Source organism: Sarcophilus harrisii, chromosome 4 (assembly GCF_902635505.1).
Source record: "Sarcophilus harrisii chromosome 4, mSarHar1.11, whole genome shotgun sequence".
In the NCBI taxonomy this organism is placed as follows: Eukaryota; Metazoa; Chordata; class Mammalia; order Dasyuromorphia; family Dasyuridae; genus Sarcophilus; species Sarcophilus harrisii.
This window is the reverse complement of record NC_045429.1, coordinates 35,612,459-35,640,379: the sequence shown is the minus strand read 5'-3', so window position 1 is coordinate 35,640,379 and position 27,921 is coordinate 35,612,459. Positions and strand designations below refer to the sequence as shown.

The 27,921-nt window shown below is 38.1% G+C and overlaps 1 protein-coding gene across 1 annotated transcript; it reads right to left on the bottom strand.

The window, feature by feature from the left end:
* Positions 1–3,869: 3,869 nt before the first annotated feature.
* Positions 3,870–24,841, bottom strand: LOC116423786 (guanylate-binding protein 4-like). Its single transcript, XM_031969370.1, has 11 exons — positions 24,658–24,841; positions 23,138–23,333; positions 17,834–17,961; positions 15,060–15,169; positions 13,949–14,142; positions 11,608–11,853; positions 9,900–10,180; positions 8,847–9,059; positions 8,223–8,325; positions 7,120–7,313; positions 3,870–4,739 (listed from the first exon to the last, which is right to left on the bottom strand). The coding sequence occupies exons 2-11, from the start codon at positions 23,325–23,327 to the stop codon at positions 4,530–4,532; spliced, it is 1,869 nt and encodes a 622-aa protein (XP_031825230.1). The 5' UTR covers positions 23,328–23,333; positions 24,658–24,841; the 3' UTR covers positions 3,870–4,529.
* Positions 24,842–27,921: the final 3,080 nt, after the last annotated feature.

Below are 27,921 nucleotides of genomic sequence, written 5' to 3'. Positions count from 1 at the left end.
AAAGCAGACTGTTTGCTGCCAGAATTTTTAAAGTAGCAGCCAACTGCTTTTATGTTTTCCTAAAGTTCTCCACCTCTTAAATCTTCTATTAACATTGTCAGTGTGAATAGATTACAATTTACATATTCCTTTAAGAATCTTTGATTAAAGCTCCTTTAAAACTGCTTTTACTGTCATATCTCAAATACTGAATTTCACTGAACTGAATATATTTTCTTTTTCTCTCTCATCACTTCATTCATATATCCCTGCTGCAGTCAAAAAAGGAAGGAAGGGGATAGAAAAAGAAAGAGACAGTCTTTCTACTATGCACTATCCTTCTAGTCCTGGGGAGAACAGGCTGGTGATTTAATTTAGTTGAATTTGTTTCCAAATTACTTTATACACACACATACACACACAAATAAATAAAAATCATTTATCTCAACATTGGCATTGTATATTGGTCACATCTAAAAACCTATATTAAGTTATCAAATGTGAAGCAACTGTATCCAATAAAACAAGTATAGGATTAGGAATTTTTTTTTTATTATAGCTTTTCATTGACAAAACATATGCATGGGTAATTTTTCAACACTGACCCTTGCAAAACCTTCTGTTCCAACTTTTCCCTTCCTTCCCCCCACTCCCTCCCTTAGATGGCAGATAGTCCCATACATGTTAGATATGTTAAAGTATATATTAAATACAATATAGGTATACATATTTCTATACTTATCTTGCTGCACAAGAATTACCAGATTTAGAAAGAAGGTAAAAATAACCTGAGAAGAAAAAGAAAAATGCAAGGAAACAATAACAAAAAGAGTGGAAATTCTATGTTGTGGTCCACACTCATTTGCCAGTGTTCTTTCTCTGGGTATAGATGGTTCTGTTCATTACAGATCAATTGGAACTGATTTGGATCCCTTGTTGAAGAGAGCCACGTCCATCAGAATTGATCCTCATATAGTATTATTGTTGAAGTGTATAATTATCTCCTGGTTCTTCTCATTTCATTCAGCATCAGTTCACTACGTCTCTCCAAACCTCTCTATATTCATCCTGCTGGTCATTTCTTATAGAACAATAACATTCTATAACGTTCCTATGCCACAATTTATTTAGCCATTCTTCAAATGATGGGCATCCATTTAATTTCCAGTTTCTAGCCACTACAAAAGGGCTGCCACAAAGATTTTTGCACATATGGGTCCCTTTCCCTTCTTTAATATCTCTTTGGAATATAAGCTCAGTAGTAACACTGCTAGAACAAAAGGTATGCACAGTTTGATAACTTTTTTGAGTATAGTTCCAAATTGTTCTCCAGAATAGTTGGATCCATTCACAACTCCACCAACAATGCATCAGTGTCCCAGTTTTCCCCTATCCCTTCCGACATTCGTCATTATCTTTTTCTGTCATCTTAGCCAATCTGAAAGGTGTCTTAATTTACCTTTCTCTGATCAATGATGATTTGGAACACTTTTTCATATGAGTAGAAATAGATTCAATTTCTTTATCTGAAAATTATTCATATCCTTTGACCATTTATTAATTGGGAAATGGCTTGATTTCTTTTTTTATTATTTTTTATTTTTTTATTTAATAGCCTTTTATTTACAGGATATATGCATGGGTAACTTTACAGCATTAACAATTGCCAAACCTCTTGTTCCAATTTTTCACCTCTTACCCCCCCCCCCTCCCTAGATAGCAGGATGACCAGTAGATGTTAAATATATTAAAATATAAATTAGATACACAATAAGTATACCTGACCAAAACGTTATTTTGCTGTAGAAAAAGAATCAGACTCTGAAATATTGTACAATTAGCTTGTGAAGGAAATCAAAAATGCAGGTGTGCATAAATATAGGGATTGGGAATTCAATGTAATGGTTTTTAGTCATCTCCCAGAGTTCTTTTTCTGGGCATAGCTGGTTCAGTTTATTACTGCTCCATTGGAAATGTTTTGGTTGATCTCGTTGCTGAGGATGGCCTGGTCCATCAGAACTGGTCATCCTATAGTATTGTTGTTGAAGTATATAATGATCTCCTGGTCCTGCTCATTTCACTCAGCATCAGTTCGTGGAAGTCTCTCCAGGCCTTTCTGAAATTGTCTTGTTGGTACAGTAATATTCCATAATATTCATATACCACAATTTATTCAGCCATTCTCCAACTGATGGACATCCATTCAGTTTCCAGTTTTTAGCCACTACAAAAAGGGCTGCCACAAACATTCGTGCACATACAGGTCCCTTTCCCTTCTTTATAATCTCTTTGGGATATAATCCCAGTAGTAACACTGCTGGATCAAAGGTATACACAGTTTGATAACTTTTTGAGCATAGTTCAAACTACTCTCCAAAATGGTTGGATTAGTTCACAACTCCACCAACAATGCATCAATGTCCCAGATTTCCGCATCCCCTCAACAATCATCATTATTTTTCCTGTCATCTTAGCCAATCTGACAGGTGTGTAGTGGTATCTTAGAGTTGTCTTAATTTGCATTTCTCTGATTAATAATGACTTGGAGCATCTTTTCATATGACTAGAAATAGTTTCAATTTCTTCATCTGAGAATTGTCTGTTCATATCCTTTGACCATTTTTCAATTGGAGAATGGCTTGATTTTTTTATAAATTAGAGTTAATTCTCTATATATTTTGGAAATGAGGCCTTTATCAGAACCTTTGACTGTAAAATATTTTTCCCAGTTTATTGCTTCCCTTCTAATCTTGTCTGCATTAGTTTTGTTTGTACAAAAACTTTTCAGTTTGGTATAATCGAAATTTTCTATTTTGTGATCAGTAATGATCTCTAGTTCTGCTTTGGTCATAAAGACCTTCCCCTTCCACAGGTCTGAGAGGTAAACTATCCTGTGTTCCTCTAATTAATTAATAATTTCATTCTTTATGCCTAGGTCATGAACCCATTTTGACCTTATCTTGGTGTACAATGGCTTGATTTCTTATAAAATCAATTCTCTAAATATTTTGAAATGAGGCTTTAGGATTAGAAAATGTTAACATCTTCTGGACAACAGTAGAGAGAAGATTCTGAGATCCCCTAATATTTACCAAAAAGCAATAGCATTTGGAATTGGAAGAGACTTGAGACTATTTAGTTTAGCATGCTTATTTTACAGAGAAGGAAACTGAGACTGGTTAAGTGCTTTGTTCTATATCATACAGGTAGTAAGGCATTTGAGTTCAGGTCTTCTGACCATAGAGTGAAAACGTATAACATATGATAACACATAAATATTTCTATTTCAAAATATAAATGAGGGTTTCAAAATTAAAAAAAAAAACTTTTCTACTTGCACTTTTAAAAATCTTAAGAAGCATGAGGGACAAATTTTATATTTTATAATCTCTGAAGAGAAGTTGGAACCTGTTTCCAGGTTGCCGGATCATGTTTGGAGACAAGAAATCTCAGTTCAAATTCCATCTTCTTTATGACTTTGGAAAAATCACTGTATCTCTGTGCCCTGGAGTTCCATAATATTTAAAAAAATTTTTTAAATAACTTTTTATTGACAGAACCCATGCCAGGGTAATTTTTTTTACAGCATTATCCCTTGCACTCACTTCTGTTCCAATTTTTCCCCTCCCTGCCTCCACCCTCTCCCCCAGATGGCAAGCAGTCCTATAAATGTTAAATAGGTTACAATAGATCTTGGATACAATATGTGTGTGCAGAACCAAAAACTTCTCTTGTTGCTCAGAGAGAATTGGATTTAGAAGGTAAACATAATCTGGGAAGAAGAACAAAAATGCAAGCAGTTTACATTCATTTCCTAGTGTTCTTTCTTTGGGTGTAGCTGCTTCTGTCCATCCTTGATCAATTGAAACAAAGTTAGATCTTCTCTTTGTTGAAGAAATCTACTTCCTTCAGAATACATGGAGTTCCATAATATTAAGAGCTAGCATTTACATAGCACTTTGAGTCTTCAAAGTGTTACACTCATTTTATCCTCGTGCCAAGTTTGTGAAATAGGTGCTATGATTTCCCTCATTTTTGGGATGAGGAAACTAAGGCACAGAGAAGTTTATTTTTCTTAGGGTCCTTCAGCTCATATATAGTCCTTGCCTGCGGTTAGATTTCAACTCGGGCCTTCCAGTTCTCTCCACCTATTGTATCACCAAGGAGCCATAAGTAAAATGAGGAAGTTAGATTTCATGCTTTTCCAGGCTCCTCTAGCTCTAAATCCTCTGAGTCATTGAATAGAAGGAGAGAAACTGAAGCTTCCTGCCTTCCAGGCCATTTACCTAAAGAATAAAAGTCTTTCATTTAGTTGGATGATGTCTCATATCACTTATACTGAGGAAATGGATGCTTAGTGTGAATTGTCTTGCTTGTCCTTTATCTTACATAGTGAGCATCTCCTTTATTTTTTAATACTTACATGAATTAGAAGCAGGGAACATACACCCATTCATACATTAACACATATTATAAGGTATCAGTGCTATGTTTCATTAGGTGGAACAAATATTTTCTTTAACTTTTTTTAGAAACTGTAATTCATTTGGTCATTTGAAAAATCTGCTAAATGCATTTAACCCCAATTCAACGAATTTTCCTGCATTAGGTAAGATAGCCATCAGTCCATCTAAACTTGAGAGCCACCAGGAGGACTTTTTACTCTCAGCCTCCCTCATCTCTTTTTGTAGATTCTCCATCTGTGTGTTTATCTCTTCAGCTTTCTCATGAAATCCTTCCTCCAACAGCTTTTTTTGTTCCTAAGAGAAAACAATAGGGTATCAGCATTGCACTTTGGGTTTCTATATATTTCTACTGCTTAAGTAGGTTAGAAGAAAGGGGGAAAGCAGTAGGGATGTCTCCTCAGGAGACATTCCTGGGCCATGAGAAAAACCAGCTAGAGGTTAATTCTTCTCTGCAATGACTTGGTACTTCCCCACTACTGGAGACTAGGACTGAATCTCAATGCTCAAGTCTGTAACAGCTGAACACCGGGCCACTTGTGTTGGAATCATGGTCCTAAATGAGGAGGGAGCTTGATGGGACAATGCTGGACTTGGAATGAGGGATACCTGAGTATGAATCCTGTCTTTGATCCTTACTACGCTGTTTCTGGAGTCATGTTCTTTAACCTGTAATAGCCCCCAGCCCCCCAATTTGTTGTGAAATAATGTTTGCGTTTTAATCGTTACAGTGACATATAAAATGCTAGCTCTCATCTTCAGCATTATTCTCAATTCCTATAAAAGTGGCCCACATGTTTAAAAAAAAAAGAGGCAGAAAATGCTATCTAGAGAGTGCCTCAGTATGGCTTCAGGTCAACTTCAAAGAGGGTTGACTCTCTGATCAACACTGAAATGAATGTGGATCAATATTTGCTCTATAAGCCTGGCTAGTTATTGCCTATTGCCTAGCCTGGAAAAGTCCAGCTAGTTACCTGGCTAGGTAGGACCTCCTCTATCCTATGGTTCTTTGGGTAGGGACTTATTGATTATGGTCTTAAGAAAACAAGGTCAGCTACTGGATATGTTCTTCCTCCAGGACTCAAGAGTTTGGGGCTCAGGTAGGAGGGTACAATCGACTCAGTCTGGGATACTTGACTCCATTCTAGCAGCTCACTCCTCAGTGGTCTTGGCAATCAACTTGTATTGTCCATGGTCCTTAGGATTATCATGAAATCACACCCAGATGGGATTTTTTTAGGATCTTTTTTGAGGCCAGAGAGCCTTTGATGTGAATTTAAGGGATTCGTCAGAATCAGGTTCCCTTTGAGGTTTCCCCCTCTGTGTTAAGGACTTAAAAGTCCTTATCATTGGATCGTAAAGGTTCTTGACACTTGGTTGTTTTCAAGTCTTTTAAAAAAATTTTGTTAAACAGTTGTCATGGAAGCTTTTTGCCATCACAATTATATACAAAATAGTAGGAATGTAGTTGTTTGCAGAACATATGTTCTTGTTCCTTGAGCTTACATTGGCCGTTGTACCTTTCTTAGCACTCAATTATATAAAGCAGAGTGACATTAGTGAGAGCTTTAGAATCAGGAAGACCTAAATTAAACTTCTGATACATCCTATCCTATCTGTGTGGCTGAGGACACGTCATTTAAGCTTTCCATGGCCCCCAGGATTTCTCTGAGCCTGCAGTGGTGCTGATTGTACTAGTAGACACTAGTAGCAAGTGTCGCTGCAGTTACTTATAGCAATGAGGTCACAGGACCCGCTCACTCTATTACATTTGCAGGAAAGAGTCAAAGACACACTATGGGGGCCTTGAACTTAGCCCTCTACAGTTTTCAGAAAGGTATGCCTTAGCAAATTCTATCTGTGACAGATTCAGCAATGGAAGTTAAGCCAGGACTTTTTGACTTCAAGACAGAGAGGATCTTGGCAGAGATATTATTGTAGATTGCTGAGCAGGAAATAGAATAAGGAATAAATAGAACAAATAAAATAATACATAATTATTTAAACCTGAATGCACAAGGTAGTTGGGATGGCCCTGGATCTTTGTTTCAGAGAGTTTGGTCTTTAAGTTCTGGAGCCTTCTACTGGGGGGAAAAAGGCCCATTCCAATGAAAGCTAAGAGGTGATTCATGGGTCTCCTATGGGAGAAAAAGCACTAAGGGACGTTCTCTAGACTAATGACTGTGTGCTCACAACTTAGCACATGTATAAATGGGAGGCAGCAGAAAAGCTTCTGGACATTATGTCTTTGCTTTGAACTAATCGTGTCTTCTGGTTGACTAGAAAAACACAGGCTTTGGTAGGGCCTGGAAAACTTTGAATTTTATAGTATAAGGAGCTGAAGAATAATGTGAGCTTAATATAGTCTTGCCTGGACAGCTTATTGGGAGAATTGGGGATGCTCTATGAGTGACACAAAATTCATTGGATGGTTACAACAATAATGTACACTCAGTGAGGCAGACATTAGTGACCCTCTATTACAGGTGAGAAAACTAAGAATGGGGAGGAGAAAAGGGCTCAAACCTAGAGCTTCTGGTGAAAAGTCCAGAATCCTTTGCTCTCCATAAGGTTGATACACAAATAGGCAAATCTGCCTTCCCTGTTTGTTTGCCCAATTATTTCCTGCGATGTATTAACCTCCTAAGCATAGCCATGAATCCCAATCTCCTCATACCTTTAGCTTAGCGTCCAGGATCATATTCTGTTCTTCCAGGATCTTATTCCTCTCTTCCTCCATCTTCCTTTTCAATTGGATGATGTTTTCTTCAAAAGTTCTCTGCTGAGCTTCCATATTTTGATGTATTTCAACTTGTTGCTGTTTCAGCAACAACATTTCCTTTTCAGCTGCTTCTCTTTTGAACTGTTCATCTTTTTGATGGGATGGGAAACATCAAAAATTTAAATCAGATATGACTAGATTTCATTTCTTGTCAGTCAGCAAGCATTTTTAAGTGCTTCCTAGGGGCCAGGCACTGTGTCAAACACTTGAGAGACTCCCTCCCCTTTCAAAAAAGAAGTAAAAGCAATTTTTGCTAAAAGAGTAATAACTCCTATAATAAGGGAAGAAAGAGTATCCAAATAATTATGCGTATGAAAGACAGAAAGAGAGATAATGGGAGAAAATATGAATAAAAAAGTTGGCTTTAAAAGCTGGAGGGATGAGAAAAGGCCTTTTGAAGAAGGTAGGATGTTAGCTGAGGTATGAGGCAGAGCATTATTGCATAGGGACAGTTAGTGGAAAGGCCTAGAGATCAGAGATGTTTTCCTATGATGGAGGAACTGCAAGTAAGTTGGTGCTGCTGAAAAATGCCATACATGGAGGGCAATAAGTTTTCAGAAGCAGTAAAGATAAGAATGGGCTAACTTCTGAATATTCTTAAATATTAGGGAGGAGATTATATCTGATTCTGGAGTTACCTCTAAGTAGTAGGGACTTATTATCCTCCACTGAGCAGGAGGATGACACATGTATTTTCTCCTGAACTTAGAACCCAAATTGATTATGAAAAAGAGACTTAAAATTCCTAAATTCCTTTTTTCTATATTAGATTGAGAAAAGTAGAGCTAAGAAAGTCTGAGGGAGCAGCCTCTCTGACCTGCTGATCATAGTCACAGTTGCTGTTTACAAATCCCACAGAGAATGGAACAGTAGAGAAAAAGAAATCCCAAGTATTTCAGGAAAATGTTCATGTCATAATGAGGCCAATATGCAGAATTTTATTCCAAACCTACCCAATCCCCTGTATGACTAGATCATCAAAGCCCTGCTCTGGTTACCTTGCAAGGCCTTCTCTTGTTCAGTGAGAGCTTGATCTGTCTGCAGAATGGAATCTTCTGTCACTGCCAGTGACTGTAGAAACTTTTGGAGGACCTCATCAGCCTGGACAACCATAAAAGACAGACATACATAATTATCCCCAGACTAAGTCAGATGTTGATAAGAGTAGGAACGATATCTGCTATATAGATTGGATCATTCTTTTTTTTTTTTTTTAAGATATTGAAAACATCTTTGGAACATGATTATCTCAGGAGAATAAACATAGAGACGACTGATGTGACTTACTGGTCAGTGAATACAGGCCAGGCCACAAGGAGGTCCAGCTATGGATATCACATTTCATTGCAAGCTTGAACTTGAGGTACTAGGCCAGCCTGCATTAGGCCTGACCTCTTAGGGTCCTCTTACAGGCTAGCTTTCTAAATCACACAGTTTATTCTCTAGGCAGGAAGAAGGGATTTCTGTCAAGAACTTCTAGTTGAGATGTGCACTAAAAAGTCCAAGACGGTCTAGACTTTCTCCTCTTAGAGTGTTATTGGTAGGAGACAGTCACTGCTCCAACACCCAGTGGAAACAGTGGAAGTCTTTTTGTAACTCCTGACCTCCAGGTTTTTCCTTACCTTTAGCCCTTTCCTGGGCACTTGAAGATAATTGTTTATTATTTCTTCCTTTTTTTTCTTGTAGAGATTGTAACCTCCTGACACAGAGAAGGTCCCTTTAGAAATGGCTTGTCTCAGGGACTGTGAGAGGTGCTCAAGCTGAGTTTGACAATTTTTGGTTGATATTTCTTCATTTTGACGTATGAAACCATCCTTCTTGGTTTCTAAGATTTGCTGCCAATGAAACAAAAAAAAGCAGAGAAAAAGATGAGATGTTAACAGTATTAATAATAACAGAAGATATTGACGTGATGCCTCAAAGGTTATTTTATTCCCTATTTTATTGGGAAGGGAGTGATATTCTGAAGAAACTGTTGAGAAAAGGGAGTGATATTCTCAAGAAACTGTCAAGAAAAGGTCTATCTGCTTTTCTTTTTTGGAAAGATGTATAGTGAAGGAGAATAAAATTTCAAATTCTGAATTTGGGGAACTAACTTAGGCTCTGGTTTTAAATCTGCTAGTCTTTATCCAGGTCCCTATTCTCTTTGGAGCCCACAGTCCTTACCCTCCAAGTGAGGTGATTATATCCCACATGTCCCTGCTGATCTTGAATGTCCATAAGAATGATTCTGCCTTGGGCTAAAGCAAGGGAGAGCTACCAGGCTGAGTAAGACTGAGCAGGTATTTGGACCGGCAGGAGAAGTTCCTGAAAAAAATCTCAGGTTGCTAGGCATGGGGAGGTGTATGTATAGAGATGAGTAAGTCTGTGAACTCAAGAAAAACTGCACTGAGCTTTGAGAGAGCTCTAATGCCACCTATTTAGAAAATATGTGAGTGGATGGTGTTTTGTTTCCTAAGAACTAATCCATTTCAATGTATCACAAGAGGGAGCATCTTTTCATGGCAAGTGAGATTTGGGCCTTTATGCCTCTAGCTCTTTGGAAAGAACAGGTTCTTCTGTTATGGACTGAGAATACAGATCAAAAAAATAAAAAAAAATAAAAAAGTGGAAAGTGTCTGACCAGTCTCTAAGTTTCACTCAGAAAAGTGAATTAAATAAATGAGAAAACATACCACCAATTCCTTCTGAAACTTCTGGTTCTCATCCTTGAAAGAATGCTTCATGAAAATTGAGAGGGCTTCCTTCTCACACAGTGTATGTACGCTTAGCAGGTCCTGGAGAGTTTCTGTGGGGAAGTTCACCTTCAGGGCCATCAGGGCCACATAATGCTCTGCAGCTTTTTGCACAGCAGCTGAATTCTCAATTTGAGCCAAGGACAACACGGCATTCTCCAGGCAGGGAATGTCACCACTAGAGATTGTCTTCACATAGGTCTCCAGCAGCTTTCCCAACCCTGATATTCAAGATGAGGCAAAGAGCAACCTTCATTCAATTTGATCCAAGTGTTACTTAGCTAGTAGAACCTATATCTGGGCAAGGATCTCTTTGATAATATTCTTAACCAGTGACTTCCAAGAACAATTAACCTTGACTAAAGGGGAGAGCAGGATAACTCAATGTAGCCTCTTCTATTTTTTAAACAATTAAAATAGTTAGGAAATCTAAATTTTTTTCACACCTAAATTTGCCTGTTGGCAAACTACGCATTTCTCCTAATTTTGACTTCTGGGGTCAAGCAATTGGATGTAAGCTTTCTTCCAAGGGCTTGTTCAGTCCTTTCACTGATTTTAGGTACCTTCTTCTTGAACTGTTTTGGAAATATATGTCTTTCCTAAAGCAAGGTACTTAGAACTGTTCACAGCGTGCCAGATGTGGCCTGACTGGATCTGAATACTTAATTCATTCTTGACAATGACGGCTTGAATAACTTTGTATTTGAGACTATTGACTGATAGTGAGTTGTTAATCAGTATAATTCTTCAGTTCTTTCCCCCAAGAACTGTTTTCTATCTCTATCTCCCCTATTCTCTACTTAAAGCAAATGGAAAACTTTGCATTTCTCAATAGGTTTCATCATTCATTTGGAGTCACTATGTGATTCTACCAGGATTACATTGTATCTTGTTTAATTCATTGATTGTATTATTCTTCTGTGCCATCTGCACATTATATTATTATTCTATTGGTATTTTTTTATAATTCTGTCAATATTATTGAGGATATTCTAAAACTTTTAGGCTTGGCATTATAGAATTCCCTTCAATTTGACCTCAAGTCATTAAGGGCTGTTTTGGAGATCTGGTCATTTAATGTATTCTGAATCTGCCTAAGAGTATGGTCATCTCTTTTGTATCATTCTCATGATCATAGCATGATACATTGATATATATTCTGTTGAAATCTCACTGTCCTAAATCGACACTGTTTCTCATGATCTACATCAATCCAGTTACAGTGTCAAACAAGGACATTTGCTTAATCTGCTGGATTTTAGTGATTTCCTTTTCTTAGTGCTTACAAACTATCCCCTTCATACTGAGCTCTAGAATATTCTCAAGAATAGAAGTCCAAGTCACTGGTTTATACTCTTCTAAATCCATACACTTTACCTTTGGAGAATTAAAGCAATTCCCTTTCTTTCTACTTGTGGCACCTGTCTACTTCAGTTTAATCTAGTTTATTCTCCGCCAAATATCATTAGCCTTGTCTCAGAGTGCATATTCTTAGGGACTTTTAAACTGAAATCCAGGGAAACAAGAAGGAGATGAAAACAAATATCTTACAATACCTGTACACATACAAAGAAACAAAGAACACATATCCAATCCATATCAAGTATTCAGTGGAGCCAAAAAAAAAAAAAAAAAAAGCCCAACTCACGATTCCCATTCACCATGATGCCCCCACTGAGGATCTTGGGTTTTGCATTGGAAAAGATGTATGAGCAGAAGTTGTCTGTCTGACTCTTGAATTCAGGCTCCAGCTGGCTTTCTTGGACATTTTGAAGACAGGTTAAGAGTTTCTTATCATATATTGGACAGTCAAATGTAAAACACTTGCGTTTTGGAAAGAATTTTCTGATGCACTCTCGTGGAAGGTTGGCCCTTTGAACTTTGGGGTGTTTGTCTGAGGGATAGGAAAATAGAAATTATGGTAAGGTATAGGCCTGGGATAAGGGGGTGATGAAGCCTGGCAATTTCTATATCTAAGTCTTCATGTATTCAATCCTAAGGCAGAATGATAGGCACAGAATTTTTAAAACAAGAAGTGATTTAGGGATAGATTATAGAAATCAAAAGCAACTCCTTATCAGGATAATAAAATATTTTGTTATTCAGAGGAGACACCTAAAAACATGGAGAGAAAATAGATTTGCCCCAAATCTGAATGGAATCTCTCACAGATTCATAGTTGAGCTAAGATTAGGAAGAACTTGGGAAATTACTAGACTAATTATACATAATATAAAAAGAGAATTGTGGCTCCCTAATATGAACAAGATGCAAAACTTGAAGACTAAGGTCAGGCTCCCAGATTAATAAAAGGAGATGCTTTTTGTTTGAAGCTAATAATTCTACCATTATAACCAGAATTAGTCATTGAGATGCAACTATCTCAGAAGTCATTCTCTACACTTCCTTTCCCCCTCTATATCGTCAGTTGCTGGTTCTGTTCTTATAATATCTCTTGCCAATCTGATACTTTGGATGGACAAGTCTGATTATGACATTGTATGGCTCAAGAAGCTAGCTGTAGTGGCTTCCTTAGTGCCTCTGAAGCCAAATGCAAACATGGCTCTTTGATTGAATTCATATTATTCTCTTTACATCTTCTAATTCAGTCACAGTGGCCCTCCTATTCTCTCTCTATGACATTCCATTACTCATTTGCATATTTATGCCCAGGGAGTTCATATGTCTAGACTTTTTCATCCCTCTTCATCACCCTTGGAACATATAATTTTCTGTAGCCTTCTATTTTGACAATATCTCTTACAGAAGCCTTTGATGATCTCTGTAGTCCTTTAGTCCTTTTTGTCTCCCTAGTTTCCCACATTCATTCTATATGTGCTTGCTCTTTACCTACTTATTTTTTACCTTCTAGCATATAAACTTTTTGAGGGTAGGCTTTTTTTCCCTATATGCTGAACACCTAGCCCAGTCCCTTGTGTAAAGTCAATATTTAATTAATGATTTTTGATTGTAATTGAAGTTTATTGTCAAACATGATTTAAAGACATTACCAATGAGATTAGCATCCCCACCTAACAGTATATAATTAGAAGTTTGTATATTTAGATTTATAACTTATTATAAAATATATTAGAAAAAGAAAAAGTTATTAGAATTATTAGAAAAGTTATTAGAGTTATTAGAAAAAGAAAAGTTATTAGAGCAATCTGCATTTGATCAGAAATCTTTAGGATAAGTAAGATATATTTGAGAGAAATAAAGCCAATATTCCTCTAGAATTCTCAAGGGGAACCCCCTCCTAATTAGCTAGTTGACGAATTAGATAATTTTTGCTTTTATATTATTTATTATATATTTTTTTAGATCTTGGATTCCTAACTATTCATTTTATACATAAAGATACTGAGGTCCAGAATTATGAGGTGACTTGCCCAAAGTCACCTAGTCAGTAAGTACCAAAGATGTAACCTGAACTCAGGGCTTCTGACTTCAAGTGTCATTCCTCTTTTGATGTAGGACAGGCCTTTTCAAGGACATAGCTATCTATTTTTGTTTGTTATGAACAAGATGTATTCTGTTAGTAGAGAGGATAAATTCCTCAAGCTGTGCCCCAGACTAAATAAAATAATCTTTGAAATTCTGTCATTCCCTTTTATGAAATTTCATGTTCACCAACCTACTGCAGGGAATATACAAATATTTTTCTTCTTTTGTAAGTTCATAAGATACCAATCCATCAAGAAGTTGAAAAGTTAGTTATGTCAGTGTCTATTCTACTGGGGGAGAGAGGTCATTAGATTATGGAAATTCTGGAGCTACAAAAAAAGAGATAAACTGACTCTCAACAAAGCTTATATACCTTTATAGCTTTAAACCCCCCTTTCAATAATCTATGAGAATAAAAAAAAAAAATAGAAGCTCTAGGAATCAGCATCTAAACTCCAAAGAAAATGAAATACATTTTGTGTCAGTTACCCTGTACTGTCCAGGGCCACTTATGTGCCCAAACTTGTTTTCGAATAAATTACCTTTGATGAGTTTCAAGGCATTTTCCAGGTATTGATCTGGGGTTATGGGATATCCATCTATCTTAAGCTCCAGGGAGAAATCCCGCACTGCCCACACAAAGTCTGGGAAGAAGCCCACAAACTCTGCTGAGTCTTTTCTAGCAGCTTTAGGTGAGGATTTAGTCTTGATTAGTTCTGTCAGCTCTGTGACATAGCTAAGATTATCAATAAGGAAAAGGAAACATCCATCAGCACCATTAGTTCTCACTTCTAATTATTGGATCTTCTCTTCCCTCCACTGAGTCTTAGAAATTCTCTCCCTCTCCTGTCCTTCTGTCCTTATGTGCATTCAATCACAAAACAGGAAAGGGAGCTTTTTGGGGAAGTCTTTGATCAATTTGATGCTTCTTTCATTTCTTTGGTGAGGTCCCAAGTCTCAACCTATTTTCTGTTTGCTATAATAGTAGAACACAAGGTCTTGTAATGAACCAGGCAGTCAAGAAGCATTTATTAAATGTTTAGTATGCATCAAAAAGATGTTTTAAGTGACAGATACAAAAATTAAGATAAAAACATTTCTCTGCTCTCAAGGAGCTCATATTCTAATGGAGGAGATAATATACAAACTATTATACTATGTACATGAATATAGCCCTATACACACACACACACACACACACCCACCCACACACACACATACACACACATACACATCTGTGTATTTCTATCTATGTTGCTAGATTTGTGAAGACATATGAGTAATGTGAGATGAGGAAGAGTAGAGAAGAAGCAGCTTGGCAATGATACGGCAGAGGGAAAGATAAAATGATCAGGACATTTCAGAATTCTTCAGTGTGAAAGTGGAAAACTTAAGTATTATTGGAAACTTAACTGAGGCCCATTCAAGATTTCAGTTATGAAATCTTACTTACTTACTTACTGTCAGACTAGCATCCAAGAATCCATCATTCTAGTTTGGGAAAATTGGCCCAAGAATGTTGACCACCTAATGACAGATATTTCTGGGTAAATTAATTCCTGATGACAGCTCCTAAAGTGTGGGTAGTTTGTCATCTATCCTGATGAGAGAGAATTAGGATTGAAGATAGTCAAAGATATTCTGAAAGGATACTGCATCTGTTCCAAGGCCTGATGGTTGATGGTTTTCATGCTGTTGTACACAAAAGTGCTGCTGAGCAGGACAGCCAAGGCAAAGATCCATGAATCATTCATGGAGTCACCCTATGAAACAGATTATATCAGTGAGTCCATTATTCAACCTTTCTGATTTTGTTTGTGTGTGTGCGTGCACGTACGCATGTGTCTCTCTGTATATGAAGGAGATTGTAGCTCCCAGATGGCCAATGAGAGTTGTAGCAATAAAGACTGACTGGCAGCACTGAAGGTGTGTACCCAGTACCAATTGGGGTCTACCTGATTTCTCTTTTTGTTTGGGAAAGTCTCATGTCTGTTGCTTATCTGTAATGTTCATTCCTCTCTCTCTTTCCCCTCTCTGTAGAAGGTCACGATCAGTTGGGAAACTCAGGGTAAGGTATAAGACCCTTCAGCCCAGAGAGACCTGCTGACAATGTCTTTTTCTGCTCCCCATCTCCCCTAAGGGCTCTCGGCCTTCCTGAGAAGTCAGGGGGTGGTGACAACCTGTGCAGAGATTGAAGCAGAGTGATACCAGCTGGAAGAATGATACCAGGGGACAAACTACATACAATAGCAAGTTGTTTATGTGGTCCCCTGTGCATGGTGGTGTTTTTGTTACATTATATAAAGGGGAAAGTCTTTGAAATAAAGGGACTCCATTTTTCCACCATCCTTGAGAATTCCGTCTCATCACTTCTTCACTAGGAAGGTATATTTTAATCACCCTGGTGTGGGGGCTCTAGAAAGCAATGGTATGTTTTTGTCACCCCAACCTGGGGGCTCTAGAAAGCTGGACACAATACTTTTACATTTCCATGTACTCTAAAAGCCATGATAGGCAAGATGATATCATAGATGTGGGGAGGGGAGATTCATGATTCCATCTGTACTTAGGATATGGATTCTCTTAGTTAAAGAACTTTGAATGGTATGAAAGAACACGTTACTGAGTTTTTGTTGAACTTTGGAATCATGGAGAGAAATCTTCTTGGGTGTGAGGAGAAAAGAGTAAAGGTCAAAAAATTGCCAAGGGCAACCAGCATGAGAGCTATCTTAGGGTTCTGATGGGATTTTTTTAACTTTTTAAAAAGTTGGGTTTTTTTTTTTATTGCTAAGGGAATGGATGTTGACAATAAATCTTTCCGTTTTATGACAGAGGTTTGGACCCCAGGGATTACTGTGCCCATCATGTCTCCCCCAAGAGAAGCTGATCAACTGAAATTTCATCACCATGCTGATTGACTGAATTTGTGATTCTTCATACCTTCTCAACTGCCTCAGTTGCCTCTCTCCTCTGACTGGAGGACTTGAGAGTACAGTACTAAGCTCTTTCAAAGCCTTCTTTTAGAGGGACTTAGATCAGAACTATCTAGGGAACTATTCATTTTCTATCAGCAGGTCTACAGGTCAGCAGGTTTTGATTCCATGCAATACTGTGCCCTGCACAGGAACTCCCCTTTTCCTCTCCCTTATTTCAGGTTCCTTTTATCCTCCTCCATTAGTTTGTAATCTTCTTTTTCTAATTTGTATCCTTAGCATTTGGCACAGTCTACTTGGCACACAGTAGTTGCTTAATAAATTTTTATTGAATTGACTTCTCATTGTCATAATCCTCCTGGGGAGGACCCTAGGACCTTTGCTCATAAGAATTCACAATTTCTCCTTGAGATTCTGCTCATGAATATGGACCTTGAGAGGGAGAAGGGAAAATTGGCAAGGAATCGAATGCTAAGGAGTTTGGGGCCTCAGCATGTACAGTTGAGCCACCCATAGAGATGGTTCCATTCATATCCCATCCTCTAGCCAGCAATTTCAGCTCTTTTGCCTCAGAGGAAGGGTAGGACCCTTGCAAAAACCTACAAGAACAAACATATACACATAAAATAAAGCAATCTGATGTCACAGAATGCTTATAGAATGCGAATAGAATTCTCATACAGAATTTGAGATTATCAGTTTCCCTGGCTTTTTATATACCCAGCCAATAGCTCACATCTGTGCATTGCTTTGCATTTGTATCTAACCATTGCAAAAGTTTACTTGAGCCTAACAATGACCAAAGAATGTAGGTGCTATTATTGTCCCCATTTTAAAATAAAGAAACTGAGTTAAGAGGGGTCAGGTGACTTTTTCAGGGTCACACAGCACATGAATGCTTGAAGCAGAATTAAACTCAGATCTTTCTGACCCTAAGTCCAGCATCTAGCCACTAGATCTGCTGTCTGCTTCTTGAAGTTGAGGACTGTGTGACTTTGGTATTTTTGTCCTGTGAGCCTAATAGGGAGTAGATTCTTAGCAAGTACTTGCTATTTGATGGATTGATCATTTGTATTCACTGGTGAATTTATAGCTTGTAGGAAGAGATTCAGAAGGGGGATTTCAGAAGCTTTAAAAGAGGAACCTCCTGCAGAAAATGGGGTTCCCAGACAACCAGTCTAACCCGAGGTCCAGTGTCAACTTCATTTTGGGACTTTTGGCCGATTTCTTTTGGCCTATTTCTGCAGTTGGAAAAAAAGTTTGGCAAGTCCTCGATATGATGAGAGTGGTAGATCCCTGGGATAGGTCATATATGTTTACATAACATGGCCTTCTTGTTCAGAGTGTCTCGGCCTCAGCCCAGGACCCATCTGGCTCGATCACCCCACATATGCCTTGCACAGGCATTCTTGCAATACATTTTGTGTCCCATGTAAGAGGTCATTCCTTGTTAGGTCACACAGAATCGAGCGAGCAGAATGTCACTGTTTTTACCTTTTCCACGTCTCCAAGGCCCTCGGTATCAAGCAGAACTAAGATATGATCCAGTTTGAGAGGGTGAAGAACACACCACATCCAGATGCCCTTTGTCTCAGACTGCACAGTAGAGCCCAGGGCAAAGCCTGAAAGGAAAGGGGGAGACATGAGGGCCCAATGGAGGTAGAAGGTCCAGAGACTAGAAGAAACTCTTAAAAGAGAGCTCAGGGAAACCTCCTCAATGAGGAAAGAAGAAGAAGGATCATACTTAGCATTTTAGCACATTCTGAAGTGGGTTGTGGTCCCTTTGAGAAACTGATTTGTGATCCTTTCTGATTGATTTGTGATTCAGATTACTCCCAGCCACTCCTCGAAGCTAGGACCTTTGATTCACAAATTCTGGTCAAAAGCACCCCTTTGAATTCCAATAGGAGATCTAGGCTTGTCCCAGCCCCCATCAGATCTGAGCCAACTTGGGACCCCCCATCCCCAACCCCGCCATGGGCCTCTTTAGCTAAATCTCTCATTATGCCAAACTAAAATCCTCTTTTGGCAGAGGTTCCAAACATGCCACTATGCCATGCTTGGCACCCCAAGGAGCTTCTGCCCACTGGAATACTGTTTCCACTGCCTCTTTACTCTTACCTATTTCCTTAACTAGAATTTAACCTTACTTCCAATCCCCATAATAAACCTCTTCTATCAATCTAGGTTTTTGGGTCTGTAGATTCCTTTACAGAGGACCTCTGCGCCGCCAGAAAGGGAATCCTCAGAACTCCCTACCCTTGCGCTGCCACTAGATCTTATTTAACTCCCTGACTATCAGAAACCCTAATTCCATTTGTGTTCCCCAAATCTAAACCTCATCAGTTCCATGTGTGTTCTGTCATTCCATCTTCCCAGTAATCCTGTGAACTGTGTGTTTCTTTTATCTCTGTTTCACAGAGGAAGAAATGGAGATTCAGAGAGGAGGGAGGTGGTAAAATTCATAGCCCAGGGTCACACAGCCAGGAAGCAGCTTTCACACTCAGGTCTTTCTGCTTCCCCCTCTCACATTATCTAGTATCAGCAGCTGGGGTCCAGGGGACTGTCTGCATTCAGTTCACCCAGAGCTGGGAGATTAGACTTGTGGGGTAAGATTTATGTAAAATTGTTCAACAAGATCAGGGGCAGCTTCTGCTGTGCACAGAAACATCATCTTCCTTAACAGTATCAGCCACACCTAAGGCTCCAAAAAGTTTAAACCAACTCCAGAAAGCTGAGTATAGAGAATAGAGTAGCTGAGAGGAAAGCATCATGGGGGTGTTAGCAGAGAACAAGGAAGCACTTGCTCCTGATGGACCAAGGATGCAGGCTAGATGCAGGAGGCTAAGCAGGTCATTGAATATCTTTGTGCCCTTTCCCCACCCAGCCCTCAGGTAACTTTCTAAACCTGGAAGTGACAGGGAATAACTGATCTACATGGGAAGTCAAAGTTTCTACCCTGCAAGAAGCACAGGCCAGTTACAGCCTCCCCTGCCTCTCAGCACACACACAGCCCAGAAATGAGAAGAGTTTCTACAATTAGGCCAGTTTCTGTTTCATTCTGAATTGCTCCTAAAGGTGTCCTTGACATAAACTGCTGGGAGCTGCAATCTCTAAGCTGATTGGCAAAGCCCAGCACTGAGATCGGACGTGCCCAACAGTCATGCAGGAACAACATGTCCTATGATTCTCATTAGTGGACTGCTATTTCCTATGTTATTTATAATTGGCTTGATTACAGCACTAAACATTATCTAAAAAAAATCTGATAACAAGGGGAATTTGGCCAAGTTAACTAGAAATGATTCCACATGCATATTCTGTCCTAATAAAACTAATCTCTCACTGATAGAAAGGATAAAGGAGAGAATACTATGGAAAGCATTATCACTATCGGAAAGAATCCAAAGTTCCAAGAAATAATGGTGTTTACTGAAATGGATGAAGGACTGGCCTTCCCTCCCCTCCCTCAATCTTTAGGTTAAAGGGCCCAGGGATTTCAGAGAAATGTTTGCTCAGCTAGATTAAAGGAGGTGTTTTGCACTTCAAAGGGACTGCTCAACATTGAGGAGTATTTGTTTGGTAACCCTGACCTATAAATTATGTTAAACATCTGCCATTGTATCTTTTGTCCTGTAAAGTCAAGTCACTGTTTAATGTCAAAATATGTCACTAAGGGTGAACAAGAATGCTTATAAGGCTATCCCTACTTCAGTTGGGCAGGGGATCTGAGGTCGTTCCCGGCCATGCAGGCTATCTAGGCTGGTAAGAAATAAATTATTTCTAAATTATGAACCATCATGGCTGGCTTGAATTTTATTGCCTGGGCTATTTCATTTAACAACATAGACTCAGAAAAGATCAGTATGTCTAGGAACGAAAAGATGGTTAAAGTATACCTAGGAATTGCCCTAAATGCCTATATACACAGTTCCAAGTCAGGGAAATACAGGAATCAAACAATCCATAGGATTGACAAAGAAGACATAAGTTGTAATCAATAATTAACACTGAACCATAAAAAAACTTACTCAAATATTAAATGTCAAATGTCGTAACATATAAAAGTCAATAAGTCAGACACATGTCTGAAAACTATGTTGACCTAAAGAAAAATACATGATTATCGTATAGTATAAAAATAAAGCCTGAAGGAGCCTGAGAGAAGTGGGAGCCTCACTTCTATCATTTCCTCACTCAAACTACACCACAACTCCTGGCTTCCTTTGATTCTGACCCTATTCTTCCTGCTCAGCCCCCTGGACCCCCTGCAGAGGCTGGACCCCTGCAATGAACCAACTGTCTCTAAATGGGGGTTGGAAGCAGAAGCAGAAGGCATTTATTACACACCTACAATGTACAAGGCACTGTATTAGGCAATTCACAAAAATTATTATTATTATTATTATTTTTATTAAATAACTTTTTAGTGACAGAACCTATGCCAGGGTAATTTTTTACAACATTATCCCTTGCACTCACTTCTGTTCCGATTTTTCCCCTCCCTCCCTCTGCCCTCTCCCCAAAGATGGCAAGCAGTCCTATACATGTTAAATAGAACGAAAATTATTTGATTTGATTCTGATGACTGCTGTGTAACATAAATGCTCTCATTGCATCCATTTTACATTTGGGGAAAATGAGGCAAACAGCACAAGTGACTTGCCCAGAATCACACGGTGAGTCAGTGTCCAATTCCACAGCAGAACTTGGATTCTGACTCTAGATTCTGCATTCTATCTCTTTTGAAGACTTGTCCAGTATGCCCATAAACTGCAAGTTTGCAGAAAGGTGGTAGTTCTCCTTAATTCCCTGATAACCCAAAATGCTTTCCTCTTGAGGAAAATCATCTTATTTTTCACTATTTTCTGTCATTTAGATTTTGAGATGCATTGGTTTATAGGTATTTATTTATAGTATTATTTGTAGTATTTTAAATATTATGATTGAGTACTATACTTTCTTTAGTCTTTGAAAGACCAACTTGAACCTGACCTTTGCCAGTTTCAAAGTAGGAAAAGTGTAGAGGATCCTTGTACAATTATTTGTTAGATTTGAGTATTGATCTCACCTATTAGTAGCAGATAAGTCTTGGAGCCCTGGAAACAACATCCTCTTCCTCCTGGACACCAGTGCTAACTGCAGCCCACCCCAGGCAGCCATGGTCCAGAAGAACAAGCCATTAGATCCAACTATTGACTCTGCAGGCCCTGTGGTTTCCATTTCTTCAGTAGTCACATTGGCGATTGAAGACCCCCCAAAACAATCCTTGCTTTTGACAAATAGTTTTAAAAAGGTAGTTTTAATCATTAAAGAGACAATAAACAAGATGCAATACTATCTGATTTTCTGTTGATCCCTTAGTTAATGGATCTTTCTGTGATTCCAAGATGAAACCTTGTGCTTATGTTATAGTATGTGCTTTAGTGTAATATTCAGCTCATTATAATATGAGCTTCTTGAGAGCAGGGATTGTTTTGTTTTCCTATTGTTATCGGCTCTTAGCACAGTATGTGATGTGTATTGTTTAATAAATATTCATTTATTAACAGGAAGAAAGGGAGAAAAAGGAGATTCTAAAAGTAAGTTTGTAGATGTTTTTCAGAGCTCACTTTGAATATAGCAATAAACTAAATCAATTCCCAAAACATTTCAGAAGACAAGCCCCACTCTAGTATAGTGCAGAAAGCCCTCACAGGAGAGTAATAGAATCTGGGTTCAAATCTTGCCTATGTTGTTTACTACTTATGTGATTCTGGGCAAATATCACTGTGCCTCTCTGGGGCTGAGTTTCTTCAGGTATAAAGAGAGGGAGGGTAAGGGCAGCAGGTGGTGCAGTGAATAGAGAAATAGCTCTGAAGTCAGGAGGATCTGAGTTCAAATTGGAACTCAGACATTTAACACTCCCTTAATATGTGACCCTGGGCAAATCACTTAACCCCAATTGCCTCAGCCAAAAAAAAAAAAAAAAAAAAAAAAAAAAATAGAGAGTGGTGGGAGTTAATTAAATGTCCCCTGTGGTCTCTTCTTAGCTCCCAGTTGATGATTCCATGAAAGCAATCAATATGTTCTGATTAATCATAGGAGTAACTGACAACTACCTTGTCAGATCTACATAATGCAGAGCAGAAGCCATAACCCTGAGCAGACACAGATTGGTAGTAGGCGAGACAGGAAGTTTCCAGGAGAAAAGTCGCCAGGAGACAGCAACAGGGACACTTTTCAGCGTTTTAAGAAATGCAGACATTTTCAGTGTTGGAGCACACAGGTCTCCATGTGTACTTTTTCTGGGGTAATTTCATTCACAATGAATGAAAAAATGAAAAAACAAAGCATAGTCTAGCTTTTTGGAGGACATTCCACCACCTGGCCCCTTGTCTCCTGCCTGGAATATTCCCCCTTTTTGTCTCTGCCTTTTGGTTTCCCTGTTTTCCTTCAATTCTCAGCTACAATGAAGTGAGAAGCTTTTCTGGATCCTTTCATGCTAGCACTTTTCCTCTTAGGATTATCTCCTGTGTATCTTGTATAGATTCCATCTATACTCATTTGTTTGCATGTTGTCTCCTCCCTATTAGGCTGTGAGCTTCTTTGAGAGCAGGGATTGAATTTTCATTTCTTAGTATTCTTGGCACTTAGCCTAATTTCTAGAACACAGTAGTCACTCAATAAATGCTTGTTGACTGACTGGAAGGCAACAGAGAATGATATTTACCTTCATTAGGTCTCAGACATGCCTCTAGCAACTCTAATGCTATGTATAATATCCTGCAAATACAGACTCCCAGAGTCTCCACTTACCTGAGTTCTTTCCTGCCAGCCTGTTCATCAGGTAGGATTTCCCAGTACGGTACAGTCCAACAATAGCTACCACCACCACTGGCTTGTCGATGGAAGTTAGAATCTGTAGGGCTTTGGGGTTTACTGTTAGTTTTCGATCTCGGTTTTCTACCAGACACATGGGGGCCTCCATAGGTACTACTGATGCCATGGTCACCTGTAAATGCAGAGGAGCCCCTTAGACAGTAATCAAGATCCAGAATTTACATAATCCTCAACTGTGACAGCCTAGTTGAGTTATCAATTAGCAACAGCAGAAGAGAGACTGTTCTGTATTTGTGACATTTTGTCTTGTGGGGAAAAATAATAATGCTATTAATAATGGTGAGAATAGTAATCTTTGTGTAGTGCTCTAAGAGATATAAAACTCTTTATAAATGTAATTTTATCCTCACAACAAGCCTGGAAGATAAGTACAATGAATATGTCCATTCTTACAGATGAGGAAGCTGAGGCAGATCCTTTCTGGTTTAGACACAGGTCTGACTCTTGACCCAGAATTCTATCCCCTTCACCACTGAGCTGCCTTGACCAAGTCTTTATTCTTCATCCCTAGAGCATTCGTAAGCACCTTGAGAAAATATTTCCAATCTGAAAGTCCCATACTGGAAGTTTCTCTGTGATTAAACAATCATATCCTTTTTTTGCATGATGTTGGCCCCTGACCACAGTGGCCATGGTCACGAGGTGGTGTGAGGTAGGCGTAATGTAGGACAGTGTTTGGGACAACTGCTCAGCTGATGTCAACTTAGGGGTCTTTGCAAACTTTATAGATTCAGTTTTCTTTCAATAACAATAAATTACCCTGCCAATGAGATGGCTTAGGTGACAGAGAACCAGACTCTACAGGGTTGAAAAATACAGTTCTAGTATAGTTTCCACTCCCCTAGGCTGAGAATTGAATCCACATCTATAAGAGATCCCACGAAATGATGTGGTCCCATCCCATGCTTGTACACACATATCATTTCATTTCTACTTTTTCTAATGAGAAAACCATGGCTCCTAGAAGTTAAAAAATTTATCCCAAATCAGACAACTAAAGGAGACAGGACTAGGGCCAGAAGCCAAGTTTCCCATGTCACAGCTCTGACCTTTTTTCTTTAAGCTTTTTCCCCCCTCTGTCTTCTGAGGACTGGCTGTGGAACAGACTGATCAACCTCAGCACTTCCCAATGTTTTTAGAGGAATGAATTTGTCTCTAGAGCAAATGCGTCTCTAGAACAAAAAGCCATAGAGGAATGAATTTGTCTCTAAAGCAAATGCGTCTCTAGAACAAAAAGCCAGGTGCCAGTGTTAGACTTTAGAATAAGTAGCTAAGGCCAGAGGATACTGTTTGGATAAATCAGTGTCAAGCAAATATATTCTATTCAGGCCACCCTTTGCCCCTTCTCACTGGGTTTGAATCCTTGACAAAGTCAGAAAATCGTTCAAGAGAAAAGATGTAAACGAGACAAGACAAAACTTGGAAGTAACTCATACCTGTTTCCCAAGGCTTCGAGCCAAACTGTTCACGAATGCTTTCCTGTTTCTTTTTTCTCTCAGCTCCTCTTTTATGTGCTGTTTCTCCTCCTCTCCTCTCTCCTCTTTTTTGCTTCTCTTTGTTCTTCTATTACTTATAGTAGCAAGGAAAGGGTGGGAGGGACAAGAGAAATTGAAACCAAAAGCAAATCTTGCTGTCCCTCACTCCCTTAGCCTAGAATAGGGACTAAAGTAGTATCAGTAGAGTGTCTGGAAATGCAGCTGGACAAGTAATGTCACACCACTCCAACCATCTTTATCAAGAAAACCCCTAATTGAACCCAACTAAACTGATTGAACATCAACAACAATACGTGCACAATCAACGGGTAGAGATTTCTCATTTGAGAACAACATGGAGACGAGCTAGGGAAGAGGAAAATGTCAGGGTTGGATGGTATTTTGGGTAATTGATCATTTCAGGAATCTCTTCAGGGTTGCTCAGGAGAGCCTAGTGTATCTGAAAGAATATTTCTCTCCTCTTGAGGGTAAACTTTCCTTTTAATCTCTCTTTGCAGTGGAAATGACCAGTAATATTTCATTGAGGGTTAAGGACATATCTGACGTTTGTCTAGATGTAGATCCATTTAGATCTCACTGAGCATGAATGGTTATTTCTGCCAGGGGATATCAGAGGCCTCCTTTATGTTATCAGTTAGATTTGGAATTTACTAATCATTTACTATGTGCCAGGCACCCATTAAGCAGGATAGAAAGTCTTCTGTGTAGATTTGGACAGTCAGAGAAGGGAAGAGATTTAAACTATATGAAAAACTAATACTTTATTCTACAATAAACTAAAAATGTATATGATTAAGAAAAAAATTGGAAGTTAACCATGAGAAAAACTTTTCACTGCCATGTCTACAGAAAAAAGTTTTAGCCAAAGAAGGGACCCAATGATTATGTAGGATGAAATAAATAATTTTGTCTGAAACTAAAAAGCATTTGCACATTAAAAATCAGTATAACTGATATAATAAGTGAAACAATTCATTGAGGGAGAAGAAATCCTTGCTTCAATATCTCTGATAAAGTCCTTATATCTAAGATATGTAAAGAACTAAGAAATATATAAAATTAAGAGCTTTTCCCTAATGAATAATTGTTCATTATCTATGGACAAAATTTATGAATGGTTCTCTTTTAAAAATATTTTAAACATTCATTTTTTATATTTTGGGTTCTTAATTCTTTCTCTATGTAGCTCTTCTCCACCCCTTAAGAAGGCAAGCAAAATGATATCAATTATAAATGTGAATCATGCAAAACATTTCCATATTAGCCACGTTACCAAAAATAAAGCAAGAAAAAAGCATGTTTCTATCTGCACTCAGATTTCATCAATTCTCTCTTTGGAGATGGATAGCAATCTTAATCACTGGTCCTTTGGAATTGTCTTGATTCATTGTCTTGATCAGAGTAGCCAAATCTTTCATGGTTGATCATCATTATAATAGTATTATTAACCTATACAATGTTCTTCTGATTTTGCTCACTTCACTTTGCATCAATTTGTGAAAATATTCCCAGATTTTTCTTGAAACTATTCTCCTTGTTACTTCTCATAGCACAATAATATTCCATCACATTCATAACTTGTTTAGACCTTCCAAAATTGTTTGACATCTCTTTAATTTCCAATTCTTTATACAAGTCATTCTCCAATTGATAAATGGTCTAAAAATATGACCAGCCAATTTTCAGATGAAGAAACTGCAACCATTTCTAGTCATATGAAAAAATGCTCTAGATTATGATTGATCAGAGAAATGCAAATTAAGATAACTCTGAGAAACCACTACATACTTCTCAGTTTGGCTAAGATGACAGGAAAAAAATAATGATGAATGTTGAAGGAGATGTGGGAAAATTGAGACACTAATACATTGTTGGAGGAGTTGTGAACTGATCCAAGCATTCTGTAGAACAATATGGAACTATGCCCAAAGAGCTATTAAACTGTGTATACCCTTTGATCTACCAGTGTTTCTACTGGGCTCGTATCTCAAAGAGATCATAAAAAAGGATAAAGGGTGTGCAAAAAATGTTTGTAAGAGCCCTTTTTGTAGTGGAAAGAAACAGGAAATTGTTAGTGAGTGGATACTCAGTAACTGAAGAATGACTGAATAAATTATGGTATATAAATGTTATGGAATATTATAGTTCTATATGAAATGATCAGCAGGATGATTATAGAGAGACCTGGATGAATTGATACTGAATGAAGTGAGTAGAACCAGAACAGTATACAGAGCAATATCAAGATTATATGGCGATCAATTGTGATAGACGTGGCTCTTTTCAACAGGGAGACAATTCAGATCAATTCCAATGGCTTTGTCATTTGCATCCAGAAAGAAGACTGTGGGGACTGAATGTGAATTACAACATAGTATTTTCAATTTTTTGTTGTCGTTTGCTTGCATTTTGTTTTCTTTCTCATAGTTTTCCTTTTTGATCTGATTTTTCTTGTGCAGCATAATTGTGGAAATATGTATAGAAGAATCATACATGTTTAATATATATTGGATTGCTTGCCATCTAGGGGAGGAGGTGGAGTGGAAGGGAGAGAGAAAAAATTGGACCACAAGGTTTTGCAAGGGTGAATGTTGAAAATTATCTAAGCATATATTTTGAAAATAAAAAAGCTTTAACAAAAAAGAAAAAAAATTCTAATTCTTTGCCACTACAAAACAGACCCATTATAAATATTTTTCTATATATAAGGACTTTTCCGTTTTCTTTGATCTCTTAACTATATAGTCTCAATATTGGTAATGCTGTGTCAAAGTTTACATACTGTTTTAAAAAAGAGAAAAGGACCCACATATTAAAAAAAATATTTGTAGCAGCCCTTTTTGTAATGGCAACGAACTAGAAACTGAATGGATGCCCACCAATTAATTGGAGAGTAGCTGAATAAGTTATGGTATATAGATGTGATGGAATATTATAGTTTTATAAGAAAGGATGAGCAGGATGATTTTGGGCATAGTTCCAAACTGTTCTCCTGAAGGTCTGGAACAGCACACAACTATACCACCAATGCATGGGTGTGGCTATTTTTTCTCACATTCCTTTCATTTTCCCTTTTCAAAAATAGTTTTCCTTTTCTGTCATATTAGTCAATTTGATAAGTTTAAGGTGGTACCTATAGGTTGATTTAATGAGTATTTCTCTAATTATTAGTGCAATAAAGAAATTTCTAAAAGTGACTTGATA

Bases quoted from the DNA above. Each gene is read 5' to 3' on its own strand.
- LOC116423786 (XM_031969370.1), bottom strand. From the start codon at position 23,327: ATGGCATCAGTAGTACCTATGGAGGCCCCCATGTGTCTGGTAGAAAAC. The intron at 8,326-8,846 runs GTAAGGAAAAAC...ATGGTTGTCCAG, and splicing joins TGCCCAGGAAAGGGCTAAAG to GCTGATGAGGTCCTCCAAAA. The intron at 4,740-7,119 runs GTATGAGGAGAT...GTTTTCTCTTAG, and splicing joins TCCTGGACGCTAAGCTAAAG to GAACAAAAAAAGCTGTTGGA.